Raw genomic sequence first — 27991 nt, 5'->3', positions numbered from 1 at the left:
TTCTTCAAAGAGTACAACAATTAAGACCTGATTGTCATCTTGCATTATGATGGGATGAAAAAGTTCAGAAACAGATTCCATATTAGGGGAGCATACATGAATAAATAAATCTAAGAAATAATCAATAAAGGTATCGACTATGTCCTTATGGTCAGTGACCTCACTTGATTATCTCGGATTGCGACATATTGTACTTTTAAGCTCTCAATTTGAGATAGAATTCCATCGTAAAGAGAATTCAAAGTCATCTGGTTCAGGGGGTATTTTATTCACATTGAATAATTTGGGACTTCGACTGATGTAAAAGATGGCGATGATCAGTAAATCTAGTTTTTCTCCAAATAATAAGATTTTTCTTAATCTGATCCATTTTTTTACAAGATTCAAAATGCTACATGACCAGATACGGAGGAATTCAAGGGTTTAGGATGTTGTTCTGTCATTGGGGAAGTGTCAAGGATTAGAGGGTTATGATCAAATCCCCAACGATCATAAATGTTAAGAGTAGCATGAGGAAAGGCAGAGATAGGGCTAGCTGAGGCTCGGTCTAGAGTTCTATTAACTAAGCCTATGGAGCACTTATTAGACCAACTCATTCTACCACCTTAAATATAAATATTCATAAGATTATGATCAAAAATTAAATTACGTTACTGGGCGGAAGATAATGTAGTAGTTCTATCACAGGAGAAGGATCCTGTATGGTAATATGATCAGCCTCATTAAAATCTCCAATAAGTAAAAAATGAAGACCAAAACTTTGAAGTTGGTGTATTTCTATGGGCTTTGATCGATGGGCCATAAATAAACCAAGTAACCAATTGTTTAAAACAGGAGAAAAAATTAAGTTCAACAGGATTTGCATTTTTTCAGTAGGAATTTTGGTTTCATAGAGAAAAAAAAAATCTGGATTGAAAATTTTAACCAAAATTCCTAATCCTTGAACTGCCTTGGGGGCGTTCAGACCCACGACAGTTCCAAATCAAAATTAACATTGGTCGTCGTGTAGCTTTTTCAGAGGAAACGTAACTAAGAATAAAAGATAATAAAAACTGACCAAATTCGTAGTATTCTCTAGATTATCTTCAGCTGACATTAAAGCTGATGGAGGAACTGTCATAGCCGTCTCAGTATCCATATTAGATTGGATAACAGATACGATTCGCTCAGTCTGGTTGCCGTGGGAAGATTTTGGGTGGTCATAAATAGGGAGCTCAGGAGAGGTTTCAATTTCCAATCGTTGGAGAAGGTTGATCCGAGGTCGTTTTCCTCGAGAAGAGGAAGGATCCATTGAAGAAGAAGGAAACAAATTAGTTAAGAGATGCTGGGTATGTTCAGCAAGATGAAAAGTTTATGGAGAAATTCTTAAAGTATGAGAACTAGTAGATTGAGATGATGAGGGCTCTGAAGAGTTAACTCGAGCTAAAATAGTATTAGTGGGGTGAGAAGAACGAGGGGGGAACAGGTGGGGTAGAAACTGAAGGATTGGATGTTGGAAAAGGGTTTGGTGGAACTAGAACGTGAATAAAAGACCGAAAAGAAAGACAATGCCAGTTACGCCTCATATGTATTTCTGCATGTAACAAGGTCCAAGCAAATGCATGACTCATTGATTAAAATATTATTCGTAGGATTGGCCAAAAACATGAGGTATAGGTTGAGAGCATCGCTGAAAATAATGACCAACTCGACCACAAATGGAAGATCTTCATAGTGGTAAACTACACAATGAATGGGACTATAAAAACGTCCTACTTTTAGAGGTTAATCAATAATGACAAGCACTTTTGCTCGTATGTAATTTTGAAGAATTGTTATTTCACGAGTGGGACCAATTCTTTCAAAGAGAGACGTCCTACAGCTTCAGATAGGATTTCATAGGGAGGTCATGAAGTTGAACCCATAGTTCAATTAAGGACCACTGTCACGAAATCTAACAAAAGTCATTTTCATAACGAAACCTTAATCTAAAGTGACCTCGCTAAAAATGAGCTATTAAGAGGCAATTAGGATTAAGATTCCAGAGTGAGTAAAGGCCTTCCTCTAATTCAAAAAATTGGTCAATTAAACGCGGGAGAAGATGACAGATAAAAGAAATTTTCCAGTTTTCATGATGGTTTGGAGGAAGATGGGATTGAATATCAACGAGTTCTATGCCAGGTATGTTGTTTGCCTGGAGCATGTTACGAAAGGCTTCATTCAAGGTGTCTAAGTCTTCCATGAGGAGGCTGAGAAAGGAGGAAAGAAGAGGACTGGGTAGGAGAAAGAGATAAGGTACAGGGAGATTGAAGCAGGGGAAAAGGAGGAAGAAGAAGATGAATAAGACAAAAAAAAGTAAGAAGCGAGAAGTGAAAATGCCACCTAACACTATGCAGCAGAGAGTAATTACAAGTGGCGAAGAAGAGTAGGGAAAGACGCGGTGTAACATCAAATAGGTACTTAAGAGCGAAAAGATTGACAAGAAAGATTAATATCAGATTGAAAGGCTCGAGGCTAACTAAAGTTGAAACGTAACTAAACTAGAAGATGAAATAAAGGGAAACAAACCAACTAGAATATCAAGCCTAACTGTAATAAGAAAATAATTGTAACTAGAAGTAACAAAATATAAGTAATAGAATAACCAAAATAATTGCATAAAGCAAGATAGATGATATTAAAAGCAAGGAGATGCTCCCTAAAAAGTGCGTAAAGCTCCGCTCTCTGAGAAGTCGAAGTGAACCATTCTTTTCATGCAAAACCCTATTATTCTCTTTCTATAATTATATTCAAAGTTGGGTGTTCAATTGATCAGTCCAATTCCACGTGAAACCAAAAAAAGTCTTGTCCTCACGTGAGTGGATCCGAACTCAAATCTTTTACTTCTTTATTGTTATTATACTCCCACCAAAGAGAAACCCTGAAATTTATGGAAACACAAGCACTAATCCACTGATTTGCATTCACTGGGTAAAAGCATCTGGTTTGATTTGAACAAGCATAGGTTGGAATTGGACCACTCAATGCTGGCTTCCGATGTGGTTAGTTTGCTTGTGCTTAGAGAAGCTAATATAGTAGTCGATCGAGTTGCCAACCAGGGTCTTTCAAATGCCCTTATTTGTTGCTCTTTTGCAAGGTTTAAAGTATCGAAAATGTAAGATGTATGGGAAAGATAATTTTAAGAAATGTATTGAGATACGTTTTTGATACATATGGATACAAATGAAAAATTAAGATATGCATAAATATGTTAAAAAACTCAAATAAATCCTAAAGAATATATTAATAATGATAGTTACAAGTTTTATATGATTGTAATAAGTTATTTAAAAGTAAAAAACAAACTGTAATTTGATGGTCTATATAAAATTCGAGATATCAGGACACACTTAGTAACTATTGACAAGTGATGGAATAACTAAAACATGAAAAAAAACTAAAATGTATATTGATATACATTAGTTTTAAAATAATCAATATAATTTATTTTAATATTTATTAAAACATAAATTTTAATAATTAATTCTAACATCTATTGATAAGCATACACTAAGAAAAAGATAAAATTTACTTAAAAATAAAAATTCATAAACTTATAGCAAGCAAATGGTTGTGGTTTAGTGGTGAACCTCTAGTTGTTAAAGCCTAATGACTAGGGCTCAAATATTGCTATTGCTAAGGTTGTAGTTTTATACTAACAAAACGAATTTAATGAGAAAGAGGGTTATTAATTAACGAAATTAATGAGAACAGAATTCCAATGAGGCGCTAAAATTGAAATTCAATTTTAAAATTATGCATTAATTATAGGAATAATTAACTAATTAATAAGAGCAAAATTACACTTAAATATAGGAGTTATAAAATTAATGAGGTAATTTCGCCCTACATATAGTTTAATGAAATTAATGAGAGAGAAGGGGTTTTCTATTGTATCTATTTTGCACGGCCAGACCGATACATACGAAAAGGAACACTATAGATAATTTCTATGGTGTATCGGACTTGTACCGAAACGATACATATCGACTGATATGGTCTAATACATTGCGAAATTTTGAACCTTGCCCTTTTGTTATGTCTTCCTCCATGCATGTCTAATGTAGTTAGGGGTGCTCACGGTTCGGTTAACCAAACCATGGTTTTTTTTTTTTTTTTTTTTGTAACCGAATCGGTACTACCAGTTTTTGGAAAATTGTTAACCGAAACCGAAATGAAGCCAATCGGTTAATTGGTTGACCGGTTTGGTTAACCGTTGATTCGGTTCATCAGTTTTTCGGTTTTTAAATTTTTACAATATATATTATAAGTTATAATACAAAATTATAAATATATAAAATATTATATTTTAAATAATAAATAATATATCATATATTATAAATATATATTTATATATAATACCTATTTATTAACTTATAATATATAAAAAATATATAAATCAATTCGGTTAACTGCGGATTTCCTATATTGGTTAACCGAAACAGAACCACTGGTACCTTCGTTTTTTTAAAAACACCAAACAAAAAATGAACCAATTGATTTAGTTAACTGATTTTTTTGTTGATTTCAATCGATTTTTTCGGTCGATTCAATTTTTTGTTTTTTTTGTTTTTTCTCACCCCTAGATGTAGTTTTGTTAGACTCCCCTACCCTTAGTGCATAAGAATAGATTTCATTTAATACAAAAAAAATAATGAATCTTGTTCTCCTATAGACGATAACCATGAAATCGATGCAAAATGAATGAATCCAATTTATGTCAAGGTATCATGGGAGTGTGATCGTTTGCCTTCCCATTTTGTCTCTCTCGATGTCCTACCGTCCAAGGAGATCCACTTTTCCTCAAACACGAGCCCTTTATCCGACATGTTAAAATAATCAGAAACGTCTTTCTATCTTCTTTCTCTCCATGCTTCACCATATATGTTTGAGGTGGAAAGATGAGCCACAAGTTGCCCTATAAGTTCTATTTACTATTTTACCCCAAACCTATCCTAAATTCCTAACGCATCGTTTAGACAAGTATACAAACACTGAAACAGCTAGCTGCTGGGTGTTTTTTTTTCTTTCTTTCTTTCTTTCAGACGGCCAACTTATGTGATTGATGATTTTTGCCACATCAGACCTGTTCAGTGATGTCTCACCGATTTCGTTATTGGCTCCCATGTGGCCACGTCCTAATCCTTTTGTTGTATCTATATATGTACGGCAGAAAACTTACACCGCCGTAAACATGCCTAACGTACTTCCTTTGATTTGTCTTTACGTGGCTTGCAAAAGACAGAGCAAGAGGAATCCTTGTAAACAGTGGGACTTTTTTTGGGAAATAAATCGTGAGATTTCATGCGTTCTTCCATGTACAAGTTTATAAGAGGCTTTGGGCGTCTGAGTTCGACAGCCGAGGCTGCCTACACGGTTCTCCGTGATAGTGTGATACGTTACTTCACCAAACAATGCATCCAATTAATGTAAAAAACCCAATTAATATGTTAATATGAAGTAACGTGTCGATTTTAGACTGCTAAAATCTTCGGTAAACGGTGGATTTCACCATGATGAGGTAGGTATTCGGAATTGCATAGACTCGTTTAATAGTTCAGAATTTTTTGTTTTCCTCTAAGTGGCCTTTCAATGTGTTAGACAGTAGAACAGGCCACGTGGCAAACCTTCAATATGAAAAGAAAAAAATCGTTGAATATTGCGTTCAATTGCATCATTTTCCTCTCATTTCCCATGGCTCGTTTTCCTGGTAATTCTTTTTTGATTTTTCACACGACATCGTAGTATACGGAGGCTCTGAATCCGGATGAACCACGATCAGCAAATGGAAGGTCAGGATCTGCTAGATGTGTTCGTCGAACTTAAAAATATATATAATATCACATTTTAGATCTTATGTCTGATAAAAATTATCTATTATTTTATTATTTTTGTCATAATAATTAAAAATAAAAATAATGAAAATAAAAAATTTAAATGTATTAAAAATTAGGACTCATTTACGTTTTTTTTTTTATTTTAATCATTTTAACAAAAATAATAAATAATTTTTGTCTAACAAAATAAAAACGTTTGAATGAAAAATATTACATGGTACGGTTAGTTAACGTGCCTGTTACATACGAACGCCACGTAACGTACAGCATCAAATATACGTACAGTAGCTGGAGAATAAGAAAAGTACACTCCAGCATGGCACAAGGAATAGAAAAAGACAAAAACAGGCTTATTATAAACTAATGGACCTTAGATTGTTTGGTTGCCAAGAAAAGAAGCTGAGCTCATAATGATGATGGCTACGATGATCTCAGTCTGCAACCCCTTTGTTTATCCTTGAAATGGATGGAGGAATCCTCTTCAAGCTACGAGGGTGTGCGTTGAGTCGCCACTTTCGCTTGCGATCGACGTCGACTTCTCCTTCGCGCTCCCCGAGGCGCCTACCACGACCATGATCCTATGCCTTAAACCCTCCTCGGATCTCAGCCGCAGATCCACCAGACTCTCTTGCTTTTCCCATGGATGCCGCCGCTTCTCGTCCCGCTGTAGTCATCGACAACGGTACCGGGTACCGTCCTATGCCCCCATACGCATCCTCCACCTATTCGACAAATTTTACCTTCGCCTTTTGGTTTTCCCCGTTTCTGATCACTTTTTTTGCCCCCCTCCCCTTGCAGGTATACCAAGATGGGGTTCGCCGGTAACGTCGAGCCATGTTTTATCGTCCCGACTGTTGTTGCCGTTAATGAGTCCTTCTCGAATCCATCGAGGAGTTCTGGGAAGAGCAATTGGCTTGCACAGCACAGTGCGGGTGTCATGGCCGATCTTGATTTCTTTATTGGAGAGGAAGCTCTAGCTCGATCTCGATCAAGTAATACCTATAATCTTAGTTATCCTATTCGTCATGGTCAGGTGGAGAATTGGGATGCCATGGAACGTTTTTGGCAACAGTGTATATTCAATTACTTACGTTGTGACCCAGAGGATCATTACTTCCTTCTGACCGAGAGTCCACTCACTGCTCCCGAGAGCCGAGAGTACACCGGCGAGATTATGTTCGAGACCTTTAATATTCCTGGCCTTTATATCGCGGTACAACCAGTGCTTGCTCTTGCCGCTGGATACACAACTTCTAAGGTTGGTGTTTTTGAACGATTTTGTCTAATGTTATCTCCTTTCTTTTCCTGAATTAAAGAATTCGTAAATAATATTTCCTCCATTTGACCACCTTTAGGGGATTGAATAAAATGGAAAGTAACTTTCAGGGATTCAAGCAAATAATTAGTTAGTTACTTATATTTTGATGGCTTTCTATCCTGGGGTTCGGTTATTAAGAGATATTTAGTAGACCTTTTGGTCATCAGATGTCTGAAAGTCTCGTTTGGGTTATTTATTTTCTTTTCTCCGATAACTTTTCGAAAAAAAAAAGGTTATAGAGGACTGCATAACTAAATCACTTCTAAAAACTATAAAAATTATGCAATTGTTTAGGACCTAAAAACACATGATGCTTTTCTGCAAACACTTAAAGAGCAATGCGTTTATTGATCATTGAGAGAAATACACCTAGTGATAACTGAAATTATCTTTCCTTAGGAGGGAGAGTCGCTCTGATTAGGTCCACCCTAGCTAACTTTACCTGTTTATTATTTGTTAGTGTTTAAGATCCCCACCAAGGTCTCCAACTTATTGGAAAAATTAATGAGGAATTTTATGTGGGAGCGGGAGAGGAGAAGAGAGATCATAGGGTGAGACGGGAGGTGGTAAATTAGATGGAAAAGACTAGGAGGTCTTGGGATTGGAAACATCAAGAAAAGGAATATGGCGTTGTTGGGAAAATGGTTGTGGAGGTTCACAATGGAAAAGGAAAAATTGTGGACAAAGATCGTGGCTAGCATACATGGGCTGGAAGACAACGACTAGGATTTTGGAATTGTGGCAAGGGCTACAGTTGCTTCTCCGTGGAAATCCATCCATGATCTGCTTCTAGCTTTCTCCCCTTGGATCAAGTACGGTGTTAACTTTGGCAATTCAATAAAATTTTGGGAACATCTTTGGGTTGGTGTTTCACCTCTGAAGGACCAGTTTCCTTCCTTGTATGCTCTGTCAGATTTGAAAAATGAACCTATCTCTTCTATTTTAGTTCCTTCAGACTCCATTTTCCTGCGAAGGGCAATTAGGGATATAGACTTGGACAGCCTCTTACCTTTATTAGCCATCCTTGAGAATATCTTCCTTGATCCTAATAGGGAAGACACCAGAATTTGGATCCCTTCTACTTCAGGAACCTTCTCTTGTGCTTCGTTTTTTGAAACCTTAACTCAATCATCTGTCCCTCTTGGTGTGTCCTTTCCGACTAAGGAAATTTGGAGCAAGCCCATTCCTTCTCGGGTTGGGTTTTTTTGTTGGGAAATTTTCTTGGAAAGAATAAATACAAATGATCTACTTCAGAAAAAGAAACCCAATTCTTGTTTACTTCCTAATAGATGCTCTCTCTGTAAGGATGATAGGGAATCCAGTTACCACCTTATGGTTTCTTATAAGGTTACTATAACTGTTTGGGAGTGGGTACTCTCTCGCTTTGGGTGTACTTGGAACCCTCTTCAGAGTGTCCAAGGTTTGTTCTCCCCTTTGTTTTTCAGATGGCCTAAGAAGCGAGGGAAGATGATGTGGAGGAGTATTAGGGCAGCCGTGTGTTGGTCGCTATGGGAGGAAAGAAACTCTCGAATATTTTCAGAAAAGGAAAGATCCCTGGAAGACCTATTAGACCTAACACTTTTAAGGGCTGCCCACTGGCTAAAAACTATAGAATTGTTCTCAGACTTTCCTATAGCTAACCTGTTAAGAAACTGGAAAGAGATAGCAACCTCTACTCTGTGTAAGAGGACTCTTACTCCCTTGTGGTCCTCTCCTCCCTCCGGATTTATAAAAGTGAATTTTGATGGCAGTATCATAAGGAATCTAGGGCCCTCTGGGATTAGGGGAGTTTTTAGGAATGAGGAAGGGATTGTTATTGCTCTGTTCTCAGGCCCTATTGGAGAAGGAGTCTCTCTTAGGGCTGAGATCCTTGTAGCTATGGAAGGGGTTCAAAGAGCAAGGGAACTAAATATCAGTCGGCTGATTTTGGAAGGTGATTCAAAGGTGGTGATTAGCTGGTTGAAGAAAGAGGATAGTGGCTTGTGGAGTTACAATAATGAAAAGAAAAAATTTTTATGGCTACATAGGGGCATTGAGATACAATACAGCTGGGTGAAAAGGACTGCTAATTCTTTTGCAGATGGGTTGGCCAAGCAAGGGGTGAATAGGGAGGCTATTTTTAATCTTCTTTCATTGTAATTTGCTGATGGGGAGCTAAGACTTTTATCTCCTCCTTATTGTACCTAAAGCTTCATAAATTTTAATAAAGTTTCTGTTATTGATAAAAAAAAAGATAAGTGATAACTCTTTTTTTCTTTTTTGGCAACCTTAATAGTGCTTTGGCATTATTCCTCCCCATATACATGATTTTTTGGGTGTTCTACATATGAATTATTACAATAGAAAGTTTAGGTTATCCAGGTTTTTTCCATTGGATGCGACAAGGATGACCAGGAATGAGAAGTTAAACAGGTTGATTTAAAGTGAATAAATGGTACGACCGTATGAGATATTCCTTTTTTTTGGTGTTTTCTGAAGGGAAATCCACCAGAATACAAATTTGAATTTTCAAGGTAGTTGCAGTTTCTTCCTCTCGGTGTATTGCTAGACCATATTCTTTTTCTCCTCCTTAAAACTAAGATGCGTGGAATGTCATCTCCTTGGGCATGACTCATGAGGGATTTGGGCTCCACAAACCATGTAGAAGATTTAGAGGATTTGAACAACAAAGAGCTTACAAGTTACAATTCCAGAATCTGAAATGAATTTATACTCCTTTCACTATGGAGATACATATCTTCCTAATTAGACATGAAGGATATGTAACCTGAGAATGTCCTGCTGGAGGATCAACATGTATGCAATTCTAGCCCTGTTCTTACCCCCCCCCCCCCAAGAAAAAAAGGAAAACAGAAAAGAAAAGGGGGGAAAATGAAAAAAAGAATAAGATACCAGTCTTAATTTCTTTGGAGAAAATGAGCTATATATCTCATGAAGAGGCAAGAACCAACATTGTATATCTCAGTATTAGTCAAAAAGAATGTTTTGTGACCATTATCTCCAACTTCCTTGTTTCTTATTGAACTTTGAATAGTTATTCTCCATTTATTCATAAAGGTGATTTCTTTGGGCTCAACGTCTTTAATAGAGAAGGTGATTGTACCTTTCAATCTATAACTCTTTATAAACAATGGTGACGTTTTAACCATCACGTTCTGGGATGGATTCCTAAACTAGACAATTCATCTTTTTTCTGGGAGTGGTAACATCCAACAACATTGCATTCGTCTAATAGATTTTCCTTTGTTGGAGATGGCTACATAAAATCCTTTTGGGCCAAGTGGTACTGAATATGGATTGAAAGTGATCTATTATGGCTTCCAGTTGTGCTCTTTGTTATATTTACAATATTGGTTCAATAATTCATAACAAGGAAGAGACAGAGAAGGATGTTGCCCATAGAATTAGAGTAGGATGGAAAAAATGGAGGGGTGCATCTAGAGTTTTATGTGATAGCTGAATACCACTTAGATTAAAAGGAAAGTTCTATAAAACAGTTGTAAGGCCAACCATGTTGTATGGGGTAGAGTGTTGGGCAGTCAAGAAACATGTCTAGAAAATGATTGTCACAGAAATGCGTATGCTTGGATGGATGAGTGGACAAACTAGAATGATAGGATCAGAAATGAAGACATTCGTAGGAATTTAGGATTTATTCCAATAGGTGATAAAATGAGAGAAAGTAGATTAAGATGGTTTGGTCATGCACATAGAAAACCATCAACAGAACTCACAAAAAAAAAGGAATTGACATGGCAAAGAGTTACTTCTTCTGAATCAGGGGGGGATCCACAATTTGGTAGACGGACAGTCTCTAATTGCCATGTAAAATGGAATAATTTTGTTTTGGTTTTGCATGGTACTTGAACCCACACCTTTTTTTTTGAGGAAAGGTAACAGAGTTTTATGAAGAAAGTGAAAGTACATGAGGAGATGCACAATACAAAGGGGAAACCCTAGGTAATTACATAGGAATCAATCTAATGCTATATAAAACATCCAAATGGGCACCTATTTTAGCTATGCCATCTGCAACAGAGTTTAAATCCCTTGGAATCCAAGTCAAATTTGCATTGTTCCAAAGAGTCTCTAGCTTCTGTCAAAAAATGATTCAATCTCTACGGGCCACCCTCTTTGTCTCTTAGGCATTTTATGGTATTTGCGGAATCTCCTGAAATGGTTTCATCTCCACTTGTTTAAACGAATAAAAATTTTAAGCAAGGCTGAGATACTTAAATCTGCTATTTTATTAACAGTCTGCAACAGCTGCATTTTTTTATGGTGAAGTTCTGTCACTTCTGTGTTACCAAGCTACTCTGAAGCATGTCTAACCTCTTCTATTATTTAACCCCAAAAAAGATGATGGGTTGTGCTAAAAAAGTTTAAAGGTAAACCAGAATGAAATTATTTTGTTTTGCAAGGAAGCCAAACACACAAACAGGCCAAGCAAGGTCTTTGGGACTTTTAGGTTACTGAGAAGAAGGAAACCATCTTGTCTAGAGGATTTGAAAAATGCTATGGAGGCGACAATAAAAAGCTTGAAAATAGAAGAACCACACTTTATACTTGTAGCCTTGAACAATTGGAGTATGAAGGACAAATGTAGACCTTTTACTTGGAGCACAACTAACTATCAACATATGACCTAACAAGGACATTGACATGCATGCCAAACACACCAATTCAAAGTTTCAAGCACATTGATTTTGATAAATTTGAATTCTCCCACAATTGCTGGAGTCTTGGAATTTTTTAATTTGTTAGAGCAACTAGTGAGTTCAGGAAATGCTGATTCGGTTCTTTCATTGTTTTTTTTATATATATATATATATATATTAAAATTTCACATTAAACCCTTATTGATGACTTGCAAGATTCATTTCACACCCCTCCTTTTCTTGTTGCAATAAAAAAAAAAGAACCCATTTCATTCCCTTCCCATGTGGCAAGTTTCTTTTCCTTAGACCTCTACATGTGCCCTCAACGGATTTGAGAAAAATTTAATCGTTGTAATTCACTGGGGGGAAACTGCAATGTAACATATAGTTATTTTTGCCTGGGGGGGGGGTTGAGGCTGGTGTGAAAAAGGAAGTTATACATGTTGCTAGTCCAGACTCCAGAGATCCCTCATTAATTATTTACCATGTCATCACTCCACCTGGTGGAATGTCAGTTGCTGCAGGATTCAGGGTACACTTCTGTGCTACATATGGAAAGACCTTTCTCCTTGCTTCTATTATGCCATTATTTGTCTCCATAATTATTAGTTAGCCCTTGCATTTTAGATTAATTATTTACCATGTCATCACTCCACCTGGTGGAATGTCAGTTGCTGCAGGATTCAGGGTACACTTCTGTGCTACATATGGAAAGACCTTTCTCCTTGCTTCTATTATGCCATTATTTGTCTCCATAATTATTAGTTAGCCCTTGCATTTTAGATTAACCTATACCTTTCCTCAGTGTGAAATGACAGGAGTTGTGGTGGACGTTGGAGATGGAGCTACTCATGTTGTGCCTGTTGCAGATGGTTATGTTATTGGGAGCAGCATCAAATCTATTCCTATTTGTGGGAAGGATGTTACTCTCTTCGTTCAGCAGCTCATGAGGGTACAAGGCTTTGGTTTTCATCCTTGCAGATAGTAGATTTTCTTGGACTGTATATTGATAAAAAAAAATTTCTTGGACTGTATCATTGGCTCCACTCATATGTAGACCTATAATCCTGTACTGCTATTTTGCGTCAAATTATATAATCTGAGATTCTTCTGTTTGATAAGCCACTAATGAAATGGGGCAATATATTTAGGCTAAGATCTCTAGTAATCAATGTTTGACGGCCAAAATACTGTTTAAAAGTTAATATTGGCATTGTCTGTCACAAATAAAAAGTTGTTTAAACAATGATATATACAATGGAGGGAACATAATTTTCAAGGCACCAAGATGAGGCTGGAGGTTAGGTGTCAGGGGAATATGCCTTGTAGTCCAGTTGGTGTTGCCTTTAAAATAAAAACCATGAATCTTAGAGTAGTTCCCTAGGTTCCATAGCAACTGGCAACCATCTTTCAGTAGTAATTATTTATAATCCTCATATAGAAGTATGAACTTCATATTAAAATAAAGAAAACTAACATATTCATGAGATGAAAAAGAATAAGAAAAGAAAATTCAGAAAAAAAAACAGGGGCACCTATGAAAAGAAGAAGAATATATTGTCTGGACAAAATTTTAAGTTATTCCTTGCTTTTCAGTTCAGGTTTTTTTGTACCTTGGTTTGATAATTCATAACAAGAAAGAGATCAAGGAGGATGTTACCCATCAAATTAGAGCAAGATGGGGAAAATGGAGGTGGTGTATCTGGAGTCTTATGTGATAGGTGAATACCACTCAGATTAAAGGGAAAATTCTATAAAACAGTTGTAAGGCCAACTATGTTGTATGGAGCTGGGTGTTCGGTAGTCAAAAAACAACATGTCCAGAAAGTGCGTGTAGCAAAAATGCATATTGCTGAGATGGAAGTGGAAAAACTAGAAATGATAGGGTCAGAAATAAGTCATTTGAAGGAACCTAGGACTAGGAGTAGCTCCAGTAGGTGATTAAATGAGAGAAAATAGACTAAGATGTCCAGAAAGTGCGTGTAGCAAAAATGCATATTGCTGAGATGGAAGTGGAAAAACTAGAAATGATAGGGTCAGAAATGAGTCTTTTGAAGGAACCTAGGACTAGGAGTAGCTCCAGTAGGTGATTAAATGAGAGAAAATAGACTAAGATGGTTTGGTCACATGAGACCCCTTACAACACCTGTAAGAAGTGATATGTTACAAGTTGAAGGGGCTAGAAGTGCTACACCAGAAGACCAAAAAGGACATGGGTCAAATTAGTAAGAAGTGATTTAGGTGCTCATAATTTAACTATGGATATGACAATTAAACATTGGAAACAACCTCTTTTCCTCTCCGGACCCCGCATTGGTGGGAGCCTCATGCATTGGGCTGCCCTTATATGGCCAATTAAACAGAATGGAATGGCAAAACAGGATTCATGTAGCTGACCCCCATATAACTGGAGTAAAGCTTAGATGATGATGATCTAAATAATCCAGAACAGTAGCTGCCACTAGATGACCCCATATAATTGGGAGAAGGCTTAGATGATGATGAGTAAAAGTAAATGCCAGTGGCAACATCCAACATCATGCTATCATGCAATCTTAGGTGAAAAAAACTCTGGCTGTCCACGTTTGACAGCCTGTGCTGTCCACAGGCACAGTGTTCTCCCTGTGTGGCACCTTATTCCATGCAGCCCTGCCTTTAGCGCTGTTGCTGTTGCATGGAATTCATATGGATTATGGACTAACGTGTCACACGGGGGGAGCTCTGTGGACAGACTGTTTCTGTTGCACAGGCTGTTAAATGTTGACAGACAACTTTTTTCACCTTAGGCCCATAAACCATATCCTATTATTTTTATATAATTTAATGGAGGTTGTCATCCACTTGTCCCCTCATTATAGGAAATCAGCAGCTTTGCTGGATCAGTTAAAAACATAATACACTCCTATCAAGATTTCTATTAGATATTAAGGATAGGATCTATATTATACTGCAATAGTGGCTGCTTAATTTAGTACTTTGTAGTGTAACTTTTATAAAGAAGCTGATTATTGACTCCTATAATACCAATATGCATTTGTATAATTACAATTTCTGACACTTGAAGACTCATTCTTTCACTCTCTCTTGGAGAAGAGGGGTTGGAGTTCATAATCTTACCCCCGAAGCTGTTTATGCGATGCTGAACACTTGCTAGGTTTCTTATGGACGAATCTGACTTTGTCAATACTAACCTGAAAAGAAGTTCATACATACAGACTGATAAAAAAAAAAAAATTCATACATACAGAGTGGTATTAAAAACTATAATTTATGCATTTTAGAAGTGCATGGTCATGAACTCATAAGTAACCATATGTGGTTGCTTACTTTCTGACTTTTCTTCAAATAGGAAAGAGGAGAGCATGTTCCAGCAGAAGACTGCTTTGAAGTAGCTCGAAAGGTGAAAGAAATGTATTGCTACACTTGTTCTGATATTGTCAAGGTAATCTTTTACTGTATTAGAAAAAAATTTGAAGAGAAATAATATATTTTCTTTTGTTCTTTTGAGTTCTACTTCTACAATGCAAGTGTAACTGCTTATATTTCTTTCAGCATTCTAAATTTTGTAAGAACAAATGATGATGTATCCAGATGAGTGCATCATGATAATTGAAGATTTTCCATGATTTCAGGAGTATAATAAGCATGATCGAGAACCATCTAAGTACATCAAGCAATGGAAAGGCACTAAACCCAAAACAGGGGCTCCATACTCTTGTGATGTTGGCTATGAACGCTTTCTTGGCCCTGAGGTCTGCTTTGCCTTTTCATCATCTTCTTGTCTATCCCAGATATCTATGTGTATTATGTCATGATTACCAAATATCAATAAAAAAGTATTATGTTATGATTCATCTCATTCACCAATGTGATTAGTATTTCACCAAATAAACAAAACATACTGATTTCAGCGCTAGTTCAGTGCCTTGATTTTTTTAGTTTATTCCTTCAATCTAGAGAACACCGGTGTACATAGTGTTTAAGACAGTGAATGGTGCAGTTCTGGGGGTGACTTGTACAACCCAACTCAACTCAACAAAGCCTTATTCCTTATCCCAGCTGTGTGGGGCCATCTAAACTAGTCTTGTTTCACTATTCAACTTTATCTAAGGCCATATCGATGGTTAAATTGTGAAATATGCACTACTTAAATTTCCTTCTCCACAAAGCATATGGAATTATGTGCATAAAGAATATTGAAATCTATATAGGGAACCCAATAATTTGACAGTATAACAATATGGGTTTTGAAGTTGGTGATACCAAGCAATGGTCCCTCAAATAGTGAGATTATGTGAATGAAAGAAGATAGTGCACTTACTGATCTATTGCTTTAAGAGGAAGTCGGATAAAGCAACTCATGGTTGGTAAAAAATAGACCCACCCAATAAGTACAACCAGGTCGGCAGGGTTTACATTTCTTTTACTTGTTTAGCTTTCTTTTACGTTTTTACTTAGTGCATCCTTCTTGGAGGAACAAGGCTCCATGTTTTCACATTTGAGGCCTAGCTTACTTAGGTCATTCTTCTATATACTCTCTTCTTGTGGGTTCATAGATCAGCAAATGGTTTTGCTGATGCTTTGGCAAAAACTGGAGTAAATAGAGCTTGGTTATTCCGGGGGATATCTTGATATTGTATGTAAATAGTCAATGATAATGGGCTAGGTGATATTGGTCAGCCTAAGTTGATACAAACATAAAACATAGGGTGTCGGCCATTTGCTGTCTTTTTTGGACTCTCTTATCCCTGATTTGGGAGGTGAGTTTTCCCTGATGTCAATAAAACCTTTAGCTTTTGGCTGACACAGAAAACCCATAACTTGGCACCCAGCCCATACATGAAGATATATGTACAGGACCACTTGCAACTTACAAGCCATTTGTAGCCAAGTCATAACCAAAGCAGAACTACCCAAACCAAAGAACATAACCAACAACTTCAACCAGGCTAAAGACAATTAAACAAAAGAACAAACAGTCAACCCATACCCTTGAAGCATTGCAAGAAGTAACATTCACATTGGATTAAACCTCCCCTCAGCCTCCCATGACCTTCTTTCACTTCTTACCTTCTCTTCCTGCCTCTTCCCCTTATATTCACATTCATTCCCTCTTCAGAGCCTTCTACTACCAGAAGACTTCGTAATGCATTTTCAATGCTTTTTTGACCCTTCCCCTGGTGGTCCCCATTGAGTTAGCTCACAGAATATGGATTATCAACGTTTTATTCTCAATTAATGTTTGCTCTCTATTTGCCTACCTAGTTGCTCTGTCCCTTTCCCCTATTCTCTGAAGACAAATGTACACACTCTTGCTTCCAAGAAAGAACAACCCTAGAGACTTCAGCACATACACCTCACTGAATAACCTGCTGCAAAAACCTCACCCAACCAAATCTTCTTTCCCTCTAATTCATTCTTTTCCCTAATATGGGAGCAAATGAGCAAAATCAGGGATTTTTCCATTTTTATCCATGAAACTTAACCAGTGATTTAAAGGGCATGCCTAGGGGCACATGCGAGGTACATTTTAGGGTATGTGCCTAAGCGCCTTGCCTAGGTCCCAAGTGCAGCACCTTCAGAAGGCGTGTGTCTGGTGTACCTTACACTTCAGCCCAGGTGTGTGCCTTTTGAAAATTTGTGCATTTTTTTATGCTTGGCGGTTGGGTCGGGGCGAAGCTCTAACAACCTCATGTTTGCTAATGTTGCTCATTCATTCGCCCTAATAAAAGATATTTTTAAAAGACACTTAAAAGTTATAATTTTTTTTATAGGGATTAAGAATTTAAGACCCTGATATGGACTTGTTTGGGCTTGTCTTGAAGGCTTGATACAAAGGTGGCTCATAGAATCAGGAATGCATAATGTTTAGCATCACATTAGCCATTTGAAGTAATGTAATTGGGAAAAAATAAAGAGATTAAGAGTTTACATGCTTGAATATGTTTTATATGTTATGCTTGATTTTATTTTTAAATTTTCATTTTAAATATGTTTCAGTATATTAATTTGAGATAATAGGTTTTTTAAAACATGTATTTTAAAATTTAAGTTTATATTTTTAATTAGTATTGTGTTTAATATTTTTAGTATTTTGCATTTTTTTTTTGAAAAAAAAGGCTTGTGCCTTGCCTGCCTTGCACCTTGGGTGCAAAATTGCCCTTGCACTTTTAAAACACGGATTTAACACAACAACAAACATCAAGGTCAAAGGTATGGTCTGTTGCAAAGACCATGGTATGGTGGGTTGTACACATATACCAACCAAAAAAGCAACTTTTCTGTAGCCTCCTCCTTTCATTTTTTTTCCTGTAGAAATACATTTTTGAAATTAAATTTGTATATGAAAGAGTCAGTTCCTTTTGAATTTGTAAAATTTGAAACTCTTGTTTGTTGTTGGTCTTCCAATTCTGAGTTGGCAGATGGCATTGCAGTTTGATTGAAATTAGGGTTTTCATTTAAAAGGTTAAAAACACCCTTTATTACAATGAGCGGGTATTAAGATAGGGTTTTTTTGGGTCATAAAAAGTTCCAAAAATCATTTTTAAAATAAGAAAAGCAAAGAAAAATAATGTACACAGACAAGAATAACCCCAATGAAAATTTGGTTTTACACTTCTACCTAAATAAGAAAAAACAACTTTGTAAAATAGAAAATATATTAAGGGCTTTATAGCGAAAGAGTTATTCCTAGTACTAACTCAACAGGGATTTGTCTTGTTCTCAGTTAGTGTTTTAGTAGCTTTTCTTAGTTGGTTATGAAGTAGTGTAAATGAAAGGAACTGGCCTGTCCTCCCTTTTTGGCTATAATAATATGTAAAGTCCCCTCCTTTCAACATCGGGTAATAAATGTGAATTTTGTACTTCCAACATTGAAATATACTAATTTTTATGACATTGCTGATTCCTTAAAGAAACTGTTAGGTGCTGAGTGCTGACTCGTAAAGAAGCCTAGTTAATTCATTTGTCCTTTTTTTCTCTTTTTCTAACTTTGCAGGCCCATCCTGTGTCAGTTTGGTATTAGTGCTAAGTTCTGCTCAACTCCCCCTTCAATTCACCTCCTTATTAGCTTCCCTGTTGGTCTCCCTCACCCCTCATCTTCTCTCTCCACCATCTGGTAAGTGCTGTAGGATCTATGTTTTGCCCTTTCAAAATGAGAGCTTGATTCCAGCAGAGAGTAAACTGATTGATCTTCCACTGTCTAGACATCACCACCGCCAACCTTCCTCTCCAATGACCTTGAACTACATCCATTCCATCTTTCACATTGTCTTCCATGCCCAATTCCTCCCAATCAAGCTCAACCTCCACCTCCTCTTCCTGCTGTCAGAACAAGTAGACACTGATGCCTCTGGCACGAAGTCCCCAACTTCTAATGTGAATGGTGAATCCAAGTTGCATATTAAGGAATGGGCCACATATACATAACCCAGAATCCACCACTTGTGCATACAATGAACTAGAATCTCCATCATGTTTAGCAAGCTTCTTGGCCTCTTCAACCTCAACAAATCCCCCATCAATCATTTGAAGCCAGTTTACAGCCTGTCTTTGGACTTGATCCCCTCTTGACACCTAAAATGATGCCCTTAAGGTGTTTGGATTGCAGCTAAGCCTACCTTTATAAAATTATTTATTTATAAATAAAATAGTGGAATTTGTTAATTTCATTGCACTTATTTCCTAGCTGCAATGGACTGAGTTACCATAATTGTATACCATATACTTCTGTTTTCATTTTTGGTTGGCTTCTCTGGTATGGGCTTATTCTGATAATCATAATTTAATTGTCCATGCAGATTTTCTTTAATCCTGAGATTTACAGCAGTGACTTTACTACCCCCTTGCCTGCTGTAATAGATAAGTGCATTCAGTCAGCACCAATTGACACTAGAAGGGCTCTTTATAAGGTAAAGGAGTTATACTTGGGATGACATTTTATTGTACAAGGAACTGAATTATATTTGTAAGCATGGAAGATTTCCATTGTGGGCTTTGTGAAGCACTTCAGGTCTTGGTGTCAGAAAGTCAGTTTATTCCTGGCAAATAAAGCATGCCTAAAATGAAATGCTTTCAGCATGGCAACTACTTTGGTGAAGGATTCTAAACAACCTAGGAATCTTCCATGTGGCACATTCTCTTGGTATGCAAAAAATGCCTATTTCCCCTTCTCCAGCCCTTGTTCGTGAGACAAAATTTATGCCACATGCTAAATAAGCTTTTCTTTATGGACTGCTTTTTAATTTAAAAAGATCTGAATTTTGTGTGACAGTTATAACTTGGAAACTCTGCTTAAAGGTAGCATGTGGGGCTGATGTTGACTGGGGGAATAAAGACTTTGGTCAGTCCGATGGTATTCTACCCAATGGATAGGTCTGATTTCCCACATGATGTTTCCACATGGATAAAATGGGTCAGATTGTATGGAGGCTTCCCTACTTGATCCGATCAGGAAAATTTTTTCCTATACGTTTGTGGAGGCGGTGTTTTAAAAGCCAGCCCGAAGGCTGAACTGTTTTTGCCTCCGGGTCGCAGGTCACTGGTTCGACTGACCAGGTTGGATGGGTCAGACTGTGCCATGTCAGCCATATGGAAAATTGGAAATTTATATATGTATGTGTGTACATGTATATATGTGTGTATAGGTATGTATAAACATGTATTTTATCAACAAATAATGTATAATTATGTTTTACATGTAATATATGAAATATTTTATATTTAATATATGTTTTTTAATTCAGTTACAAATTTTTTATTTGTAAAGAAAAAAATTGCAATTTGAGGCCAAAAAAGGTTATTTTTTGAAAAAATAATGGGGCAAGCACCTACGGTGCCTTGGGACACATAGATCTCGAAAAGTTACACAATGAAAAAAAATCACCTCAATCGGGCATCGGAGTGCAAAGTTATGGCCTCCTGAAGTTTGCATTCACAGTATGCAACCTGCAACCTGGTCACCGGGTTGAATAGTCCAACGGTCCAACCATCCGGGTCAGATGGTTTTTGACCTAGTCAACGGTTTCTTGACCCTCTCCAGGTTTTACTCAAACCAGACCCAGAATCTTAACCAGGTGACGGTTCAAGCGGTTCAATTGGCTGGGTCAACGGCAGGTTGAAAACACTGTGTGGAGGGCCTATTTTGCATATCCTCACTGACCAATCTTTTACAAGGAACCTTTAGGCTTAGTCATTTTTTATATCCTTGCCCACATAAGCCCTATATCCCACTGTATATTGCACCTTTTGGCAACAAAGAACAGCTCTTGAGTTTCTTGGTTCTTTAATGAACAAAATTGGAAAATCTCATTCCTTTTGCTTTGGTGAAACATCTTTACCCATTTTGGATTGCCAATAATTGTGTGTGTGGGAAACCCACATTCTATGTAGGGCCACAACTTGGGCAGGCTCAACTTTTTTTTTTTTTTCATAAGCTCTGTCTGTTCCAGAATTTTGGGTTTTTTTTCTTGGTTGGTTGGGCATTTGGGTTTGAGCTTTTAGGCCTTGGGTAGTCTGAGCCCAGATTAAGTCAACCTGTGCCTGGCCTGACCTATATATACATCCTGTATGTATGATACAATAGATTGTATATGTAGTTGTGTACGTATATATGATATCATATGGTATCTTCATGGAGTATATTTGTATATTGCACCTCATTGTGCACCTAATGGATACAAGGTCATAAAATCGAACTATATAAGGTGACAGACTGTCATTGGAAGGCCCAATTGAAATATGCAGAGCAGTACCATCTCCAAAGTAGATACCTTTTTAAATGGGCAGCCTCTATTCTTGATGCTATGACTGAAAATGTAGTTGCATGTAAGACAGCTAGTAATTCTTCTCTTGTGCAATGTCTTTTCATAAAATGTAATTGCATCTTTATTTCCTTAAAAGCCCACATTTACTCACACCAAAGCTGACATCTATAAGTGGTGCCTCCATGGATGTTTCCTAGGTCAAGAATGAACGTTGTCTAATGCTAATAATTATCTGATATACTTATTGCTCCTTAATTATTTATGTATTTTTCTGCTGCCTAGGAATCTAGGATGAGGTAGATAGGCCATAAGTGTTTTTCTGGGAACCAATGTAGGTGTCTTATATTATGTGGGTCGTTATCTTTATGCCTTAAGTATTATGAAAATAGCTTCCTGTATTTGTCAATGTTCTTAGTTTTATTCTTTTTTCTTTATGCATAATGCACGTTAGTCTCCAGTTTCTGTATTCATGTCTCTGTTCACTGTTAAGAAACAATGAAAAAGAAAAGAGCATATATATTAACAGTTTTGTGATTTTGCAATCATTTGTCTCAGAACATAGTGTTATCTGGGGGTTCGACCATGTTCAAGGACTTCCATAGAAGATTGCAACGAGATCTAAAGAAGATTGTTGATGCTCGGGTCATTGCATCTGATGCCCGTCTTGGTGGAGAAGTAAAAGTGCGCATTTTTTTCTTAAAAAGCTTTTTGCTTTCTTATTAGCAGAAATGCCTGACAGTTGATACTTTTTTCCCAAACCCCCAGGCACAACCAGTTGAAGTGAATGTTGTCAGCCATCCAATCCAGCGGTTTGCAGTATGGTTTGGAGGCTCCGTACTTGCATCAACACCTGAATTTTATGCTGTATGTTTTCCCCTTCTAACTCTAAGCCCATGTAAATTCATCTTTCAGTTTCCACATTTAATGATTCCATCATGCAGTATGCTTGTTCCGTTTAATTCTTTTTTTAGGTAACTCAAGTATATTTAATCACTAAAGCAACCAGTAGAAGAAAAGGACAGAAAAGAAGAAACGGGCATTAGGACTCCATAATCAAGTAAACTGCTGCACCAGCAACAGCCAAAGGCACTTCATACTCAAAATTGGACTCAAGACAGTCCAATGTGTCAAGAAACCAAACACATACTTTCCTAAAAGGCTAAAGTCAGTTTGGCATGGATATGGGCATGAGAACCAGAATCTGATGCATCCTGACCCAATTATATGGGGTCTGGGTCTGCATTATGTGCCCTGAATCCTAATTATAAGAAATTTTAAAATACATCGTCATGGATGAATTGGCTCAGCCCTTGGCCCTTATTTGTTTGCATCAGTCATGGATAATTGACTAAACACATCCAAGAGGAGGTCCCATGGTGTACCTTGTTTGCTGATGACATAGTAGTAATTGATGAAACAATAGAGAGGTTAGATGAAAAAATGGATTTTTTGGGTATACAAATGCAAAATTGGATTTATAGACAAATGTCTTAGAAATAAGAAATTTTAAAATCAGTAGCACTAAAACAAAATATGTGCAATATATATTTAATAACAGTAGAAGTGGGAATTGCAGTACATTTACAATTGGATACTTTCTTTACCTTGGTTAGATTATTCATAACAAGGGCGAGATCACTGTTTTAAAAGTGCAAGGGGGGGGGGGGGGGGGGGTTCACGCCTGAGGCATACACCTTTTTGAAGCAAGGTGCAATTTTTTTAAAAATAAAAAAAAAATCAAAAAGTTTGAAATAAATAAAAAATAAAACTAGTATATTAATTAAAAATGCAAACTTACATTTTAAACTAAACATTTTAAAAGGCCTATTAGCTCAAATTAAAATACATAAACATATAAAACCTATCTCTGTGTTCCTTCTTCTCTCCCTCACAAGCCCCTCTCTTGCCGTCGAGATCCTCAAGACAAAAACGTTCAGTGGGTCTTCCTCGGCTGCCCCGGCGTCGGAAAGTGTACCTACGCCAGTCACATCTCCAACCTTCTTGGTGTCCCTCACATTGCCACCGGGGATCTCGTTCGAGAGGAGCTATCTTCCTCCAGTCCTCTCTCCCAACAGCTTGCAGAGATTGTAAACCAAGGCAAGTTGGTGTCTGGCGAAATTATAATAAGATTATTGTCTCAAAGGCTTGAAGCTGGAGAAGCAAGGGGTGAATCAGGATTTATTCTTGATGGTTTTCCAAGAACAATAAGACAAACAGAGATATTGGAAGAAGTGACTGATATTGACTTGGTGATTAACCTAAATCTTCGTGAAGATGTATTGCTTGAGAAATGCCTAGGAAGAAGGATTTGCAGCCATTATGGAGGAAACTTCAATGTTGCCTCCACCAACATCAAGGGTGAGAATGGGAGCCCTGGGATGTACATGGCTCCACTTCTTCCACATTGAAGGTGTGCATCGAAGCTCATCACTCGATCTGCTGATACAGAAGAAGTTGTAAAAGAGCGATTCCATGTATACAATGAAATGAGCCAGCCTGTGGGGGAGTTCTACCGCAGCTGAGGAAAGTTGTTGGAGTTTGATCTACCAGGAGGGATTCCAGAATCCTGGCCAAAGCTGCTGCAAGCTCTGAATCTTGATGACCATGATGATAAACAGTCTGCAGCAGCGTGACTTATTATAGCAAGATAATGTATTTTCAAGGTTAGTAGGTCATTCGTTGCATGTATGAGATTTACATGCACAGTGGTTTTGACAAATGAATATTTTTACTGAAATAAAACTTTGAAATCTAGTTAGCCCAAACAAGTCCATGTTAGGGTCTTAAATTCTTAAGCTGTATGTAAAAAGAATGGTTTTATAATTTTAATTATAGTTTCTTGTCTTTTAAAAATACGTCTTGTATTAACAAGGATGAACGAAGAACATTAGGCACATGCTTGGGCTAAGGTGCAAGGCGTACTAGGTGCACTCCTTTTCAAAGGGGCTACACTTGGACCCAGGTGAGGTAAAGGCCTTGAAATGCGCATTGCCTGTGCACCTAGGTGCACCTTTTAATTCATTGGGAGAGATTGAAGAGGTTGTTACCCATAGAATTAGAACATGATAGGCAAAATGGAAGGGTGCATTTAGAGTCCTATGTAATAGGAGAATGTCACTTGGTTTGATAGGAAAATATCATAAAACTGCACTTATCAAAAAAATATCATAAAATGGTTATAATGCCACTAATACTGTATGTAGTTGAGTATAGGGTAGTTAAGATGGATGAGTGGGAAAACTAGAAGGACAGGATGAGAAATAAACTTATTGGAACGAACCTAGAAATAGTCCAATAGGTGATCCTCACGGTCCTCACACCCTTTGCATCTGTACATTGGGAACATCTCCATATTTGTATGTTTTTATTCATGGGAATATATTCCCAATGGACGGCTGCAAGGGCCTGTGAGGATGGTTTTGTGAGGACCAAATCCAATTTCTAATAAAGGGAAAAGCAAAGACCATCTGCAGCACCAGTGATAAGTGATCTGCTACAAGTCAAAAAGGTTTAGAAAAGATAGGGGTGGAGAAACGGACATGGTTGAATAGAGTGGAGTGGTGGAGCAAGATTCATGTAGCCAACCCCATATGGTTTGGACAAGGCTTAGTTGAATTGAGTTCGATCACCCCTCTTTTTTGGTTGTCTTCTCTCTTTGATACAGAGAATATTTAGGGTTTATACATACATGTTAAGAGTTGGTAGTGGTTTCTGCACCAAATAAGACTGCTACTATTCAAACTTTGTCTCCACCAAAAACAGGGTTCGTCAAACTCAACTTTGATGGTAGTAGCATGGGAAACTTAGGACTATCAGGAATTTGAGGTGTACTTAGGGATGGAGAGGGAAAAATAATTGCCTTATATGAGGAAGGGCAGGGGAGGGAGACTTTTATAGTGGTGGTTTTGGCAATGTTGGATGGAGTGCAAAGGGCAAGGACCTTGAACACAAGGAAGTCAATCATGGAAGGGGACTCAGAATTGGTTGTAAATTGGCTATAAAGTTGAGGAAATGAAGGTGTGGATTTACAATAATGAGAAGAAAAAATTCAAGTGGTTAATAAGAAACATGGAAGTATCCTTCTGTCGGTGTAAGCGCAGTGCTAATTCCTTTGCAGATACATTAGCCAAACAAGGGGTGGGACGAGCTCTTTTCTGGGCACAATTGTAAAAGAGGGTTTTTGTTTTGGGGAGAGAGGAGAGATTTTATCTCTCATTGACTTTACCTTCTATTTTTACTCATTGTACTATACCATCTTCTTAATTTAATGAAAGCTTGCAGTTATTGATAAAAAAATCCAAATGCATAAATCAGGAAGTGAAGATTATTGCCACCATGGTTTTTGCTGGTCGCTCTCATTTGTTTCTGATGGTCTATTTTTGTTTTTTTTTTTTCTCATCATCCTTGTCATTTATGTCGAGTACTTTTATGAAACTGTTTGAATCTTGGCAGCAAAGCTAACGAGTGTTGTGTGCACCATGCACAGGCGTGCCATACAAAAGCGGAATATGAGGAGTATGGAGCGAGCATATGTCGCACGAATCCTGTTTTCAAGGGAATGTATTAAAAAAGGGATACACTCTATCTTTGCCATTCACTTCTTTTGGAGCCATCCCCAAGGGCAGGTGTTTGATGAAGTGGACTTGTTATTCACCTCTGCCGCCAATGTGGGCCCTGGTACGAATCTGGTGTCATGTTTCCATGTGTAGTTTGTTCAATTGCATTAGGAGAAATGACACAACAGTAGCTGCTGTATGATAATAGAAGCTAGTCTCGTCTGTACGCCAATGAGTTCGGCAGCATTATCATAGCAGTTGTATTCTTTTCTTAGGACACTAGGTAGGACCTTGTTTTTGCAGCCCATGGAAGGCTACCGCTTGTGCGCCCAGCAGCACTAGCAGTAACTTCGGTGGAGGCATTTGTATTAACGAGTCACAAACTAGGCTGAATGGTCTTTTTTTAGTATTCAGCTTAGTCAGAACCATTTTTTTTTTTAATTTTTTGAGTGAGCATTTTGGAAAAAAAAACTTTTTTCTTGAAAGTAATAAAAACAAAACATTTACAGGTTTCTCTGCAGACTTCGAAGCCCCTCGATATCAAGTCGATACAACACCCTTCTGAGTTTTAACTCCATGGTTGGCATCTGTTAATTACAAGTAGAAGATGAAGGGGAGGAAGAAGAATTGCTACAAGTATATTTCTTGACAAAAACAAAGCTTTTAAAACAGACTTGTCGAATATTTCCCATTAGGACATATTTAGAGGTAGAAAATTGAAATCTAAATTTGGTCAGAAAGCTGTGGGTTTCCAAAGATGATATTGGAGAGTTGCTTCCATTAAGCCATGCATCATTTTATACGAGGATGACTTTCTTAGGTTCTGTTTGTCTGCAGTGCATATCATCTGAATCAGATATAAATTTCACATTCGTTCAGGTTTGTATTCTTTGCAACTGTGACCATGAACTGCATGCTCTACGTGATGCAAAACCTGCTTTTTTGTCAAATCTTCACTCACCCAAAAATTCGCACCATCTTCCTCCTAATCCTATGATCCTATCTTTATTCTACTGTCTATTTTGTTACTCTTAACCAAATAAAACAAAGTCAAACCAGAAGCAGAAATTTGCATTGCCAACAAAATGGAGTCTTAGTGATTTATTTTTTTCTCAAATAAAAAGGTGATTTACTTTTATCGGCGTTTTCACAATCCTTAGAACATAAAGTGCTTATATAGTTATATACAATACAAGGTCCAACGTATCAAGGTTTTTAAAACTGGATCAAACAGGGAACTGTTTTGGGTCCAGTTCCCGGGTCGAATGGTCCAAACGGATGGCTTTTTCTGACAAAAAAATAAAAATAAAAATTAGAAACACAAAAACAGACAAAAACCGTTCTTGAATCAAATGATTTGACAGTTTGATCGCTTGGGTCAGTGGTTCGCTGACCAAATCAATAGTTTTGGCCAAATAGTGGTTTGGGGTAAAATGGAATCGGTCAGACCATCAGATGATTGATTGATTCTTAGTTTTTTTGGTCCAACTGTCTGGTCAAGTTCGGTTTTAAAAACATTGCATATTTGGAGAAGGTGTTGTTAAAGCCCACAACCCATTATGTGACATTCTCATTTTTTAGAAAGTTAGACACATGGCAATTTTTGAGAAATTCTTGTTAAAGTCCACAACCAACCACCGTGCTACACAGCTCTTTATTATTTAGATACAAGGCCTTATTTTTTTGAAAAGCCAGACACGTGGCATTTTTTAAGAAGTTGATGTTAAATCTCACAACCCACTACAACCATTTTCAATCCATTCCTAAAAAATGAAGAAAATGCAAAAGTGGTTATTTACAAATATTTCTGTTTACATTTTATCAATCTCATTTAATCATT

The 27991-nt window shown here is 37.2% G+C and overlaps 1 protein-coding gene across 7 annotated transcripts; it reads left to right on the top strand.

The window, feature by feature from the left end:
• Nucleotides 1-6231: 6231 nt before the first annotated feature.
• Nucleotides 6232-27047, top strand: DIS1 (Actin-like ATPase superfamily protein). Of its 7 annotated transcripts, none has more exons than XR_016085379.1 (10): nucleotides 6232-6544; nucleotides 6654-7113; nucleotides 12637-12783; nucleotides 15181-15273; nucleotides 15464-15583; nucleotides 19631-19741; nucleotides 22151-22276; nucleotides 22361-22459; nucleotides 23519-24258; nucleotides 26082-26664. XR_016085379.1 is itself a non-coding variant. In XM_088902875.1 (9 exons), exons 1-9 carry the CDS (start codon nucleotides 6495-6497, stop codon nucleotides 22636-22638), a joined length of 1278 nt encoding a protein of 425 aa, XP_088759001.1. In that variant the 5' UTR covers nucleotides 6232-6494; the 3' UTR covers nucleotides 22639-23270. The 7 variants fall into 7 exon arrangements, 2 of the variants coding, with proteins under 2 accessions (XP_088759001.1, XP_010248738.1); XR_016085380.1 differs by lacking the exons at nucleotides 23519-24258; nucleotides 26082-26664 and adding exons at nucleotides 19811-19974; nucleotides 20104-20204; XR_734273.3 differs by lacking the exon at nucleotides 23519-24258 and having other exon boundaries at nucleotides 6233-6544; nucleotides 26082-26272; nucleotides 26661-27047.
• Nucleotides 27048-27991: the final 944 nt, after the last annotated feature.

Source organism: Nelumbo nucifera, chromosome 4, assembly GCF_055504915.1.
Source record: "Nelumbo nucifera cultivar China Antique chromosome 4, China Antique-T2T, whole genome shotgun sequence".
In the NCBI taxonomy this organism is placed as follows: Eukaryota; Viridiplantae; Streptophyta; class Magnoliopsida; order Proteales; family Nelumbonaceae; genus Nelumbo; species Nelumbo nucifera.
The sequence above is the reverse complement of the archived record's forward strand: the minus strand, read 5'-3'. Positions and strand labels throughout refer to the sequence as shown.

Bases quoted from the DNA above. Each gene is read 5' to 3' on its own strand.
- DIS1 (XM_010250436.3), top strand. From the start codon at position 6,495: ATGGATGCCGCCGCTTCTCGTCCCGCTGTAGTCATCGACAACGGTACC. The intron at 15,584-19,630 runs GTCTGCTTTGCC...TTGTCCATGCAG, and splicing joins AACGCTTTCTTGGCCCTGAG to ATTTTCTTTAATCCTGAGAT. The intron at 22,460-26,081 runs GTATGTTTTCCC...CACCATGCACAG, and splicing joins CAACACCTGAATTTTATGCT to GCGTGCCATACAAAAGCGGA.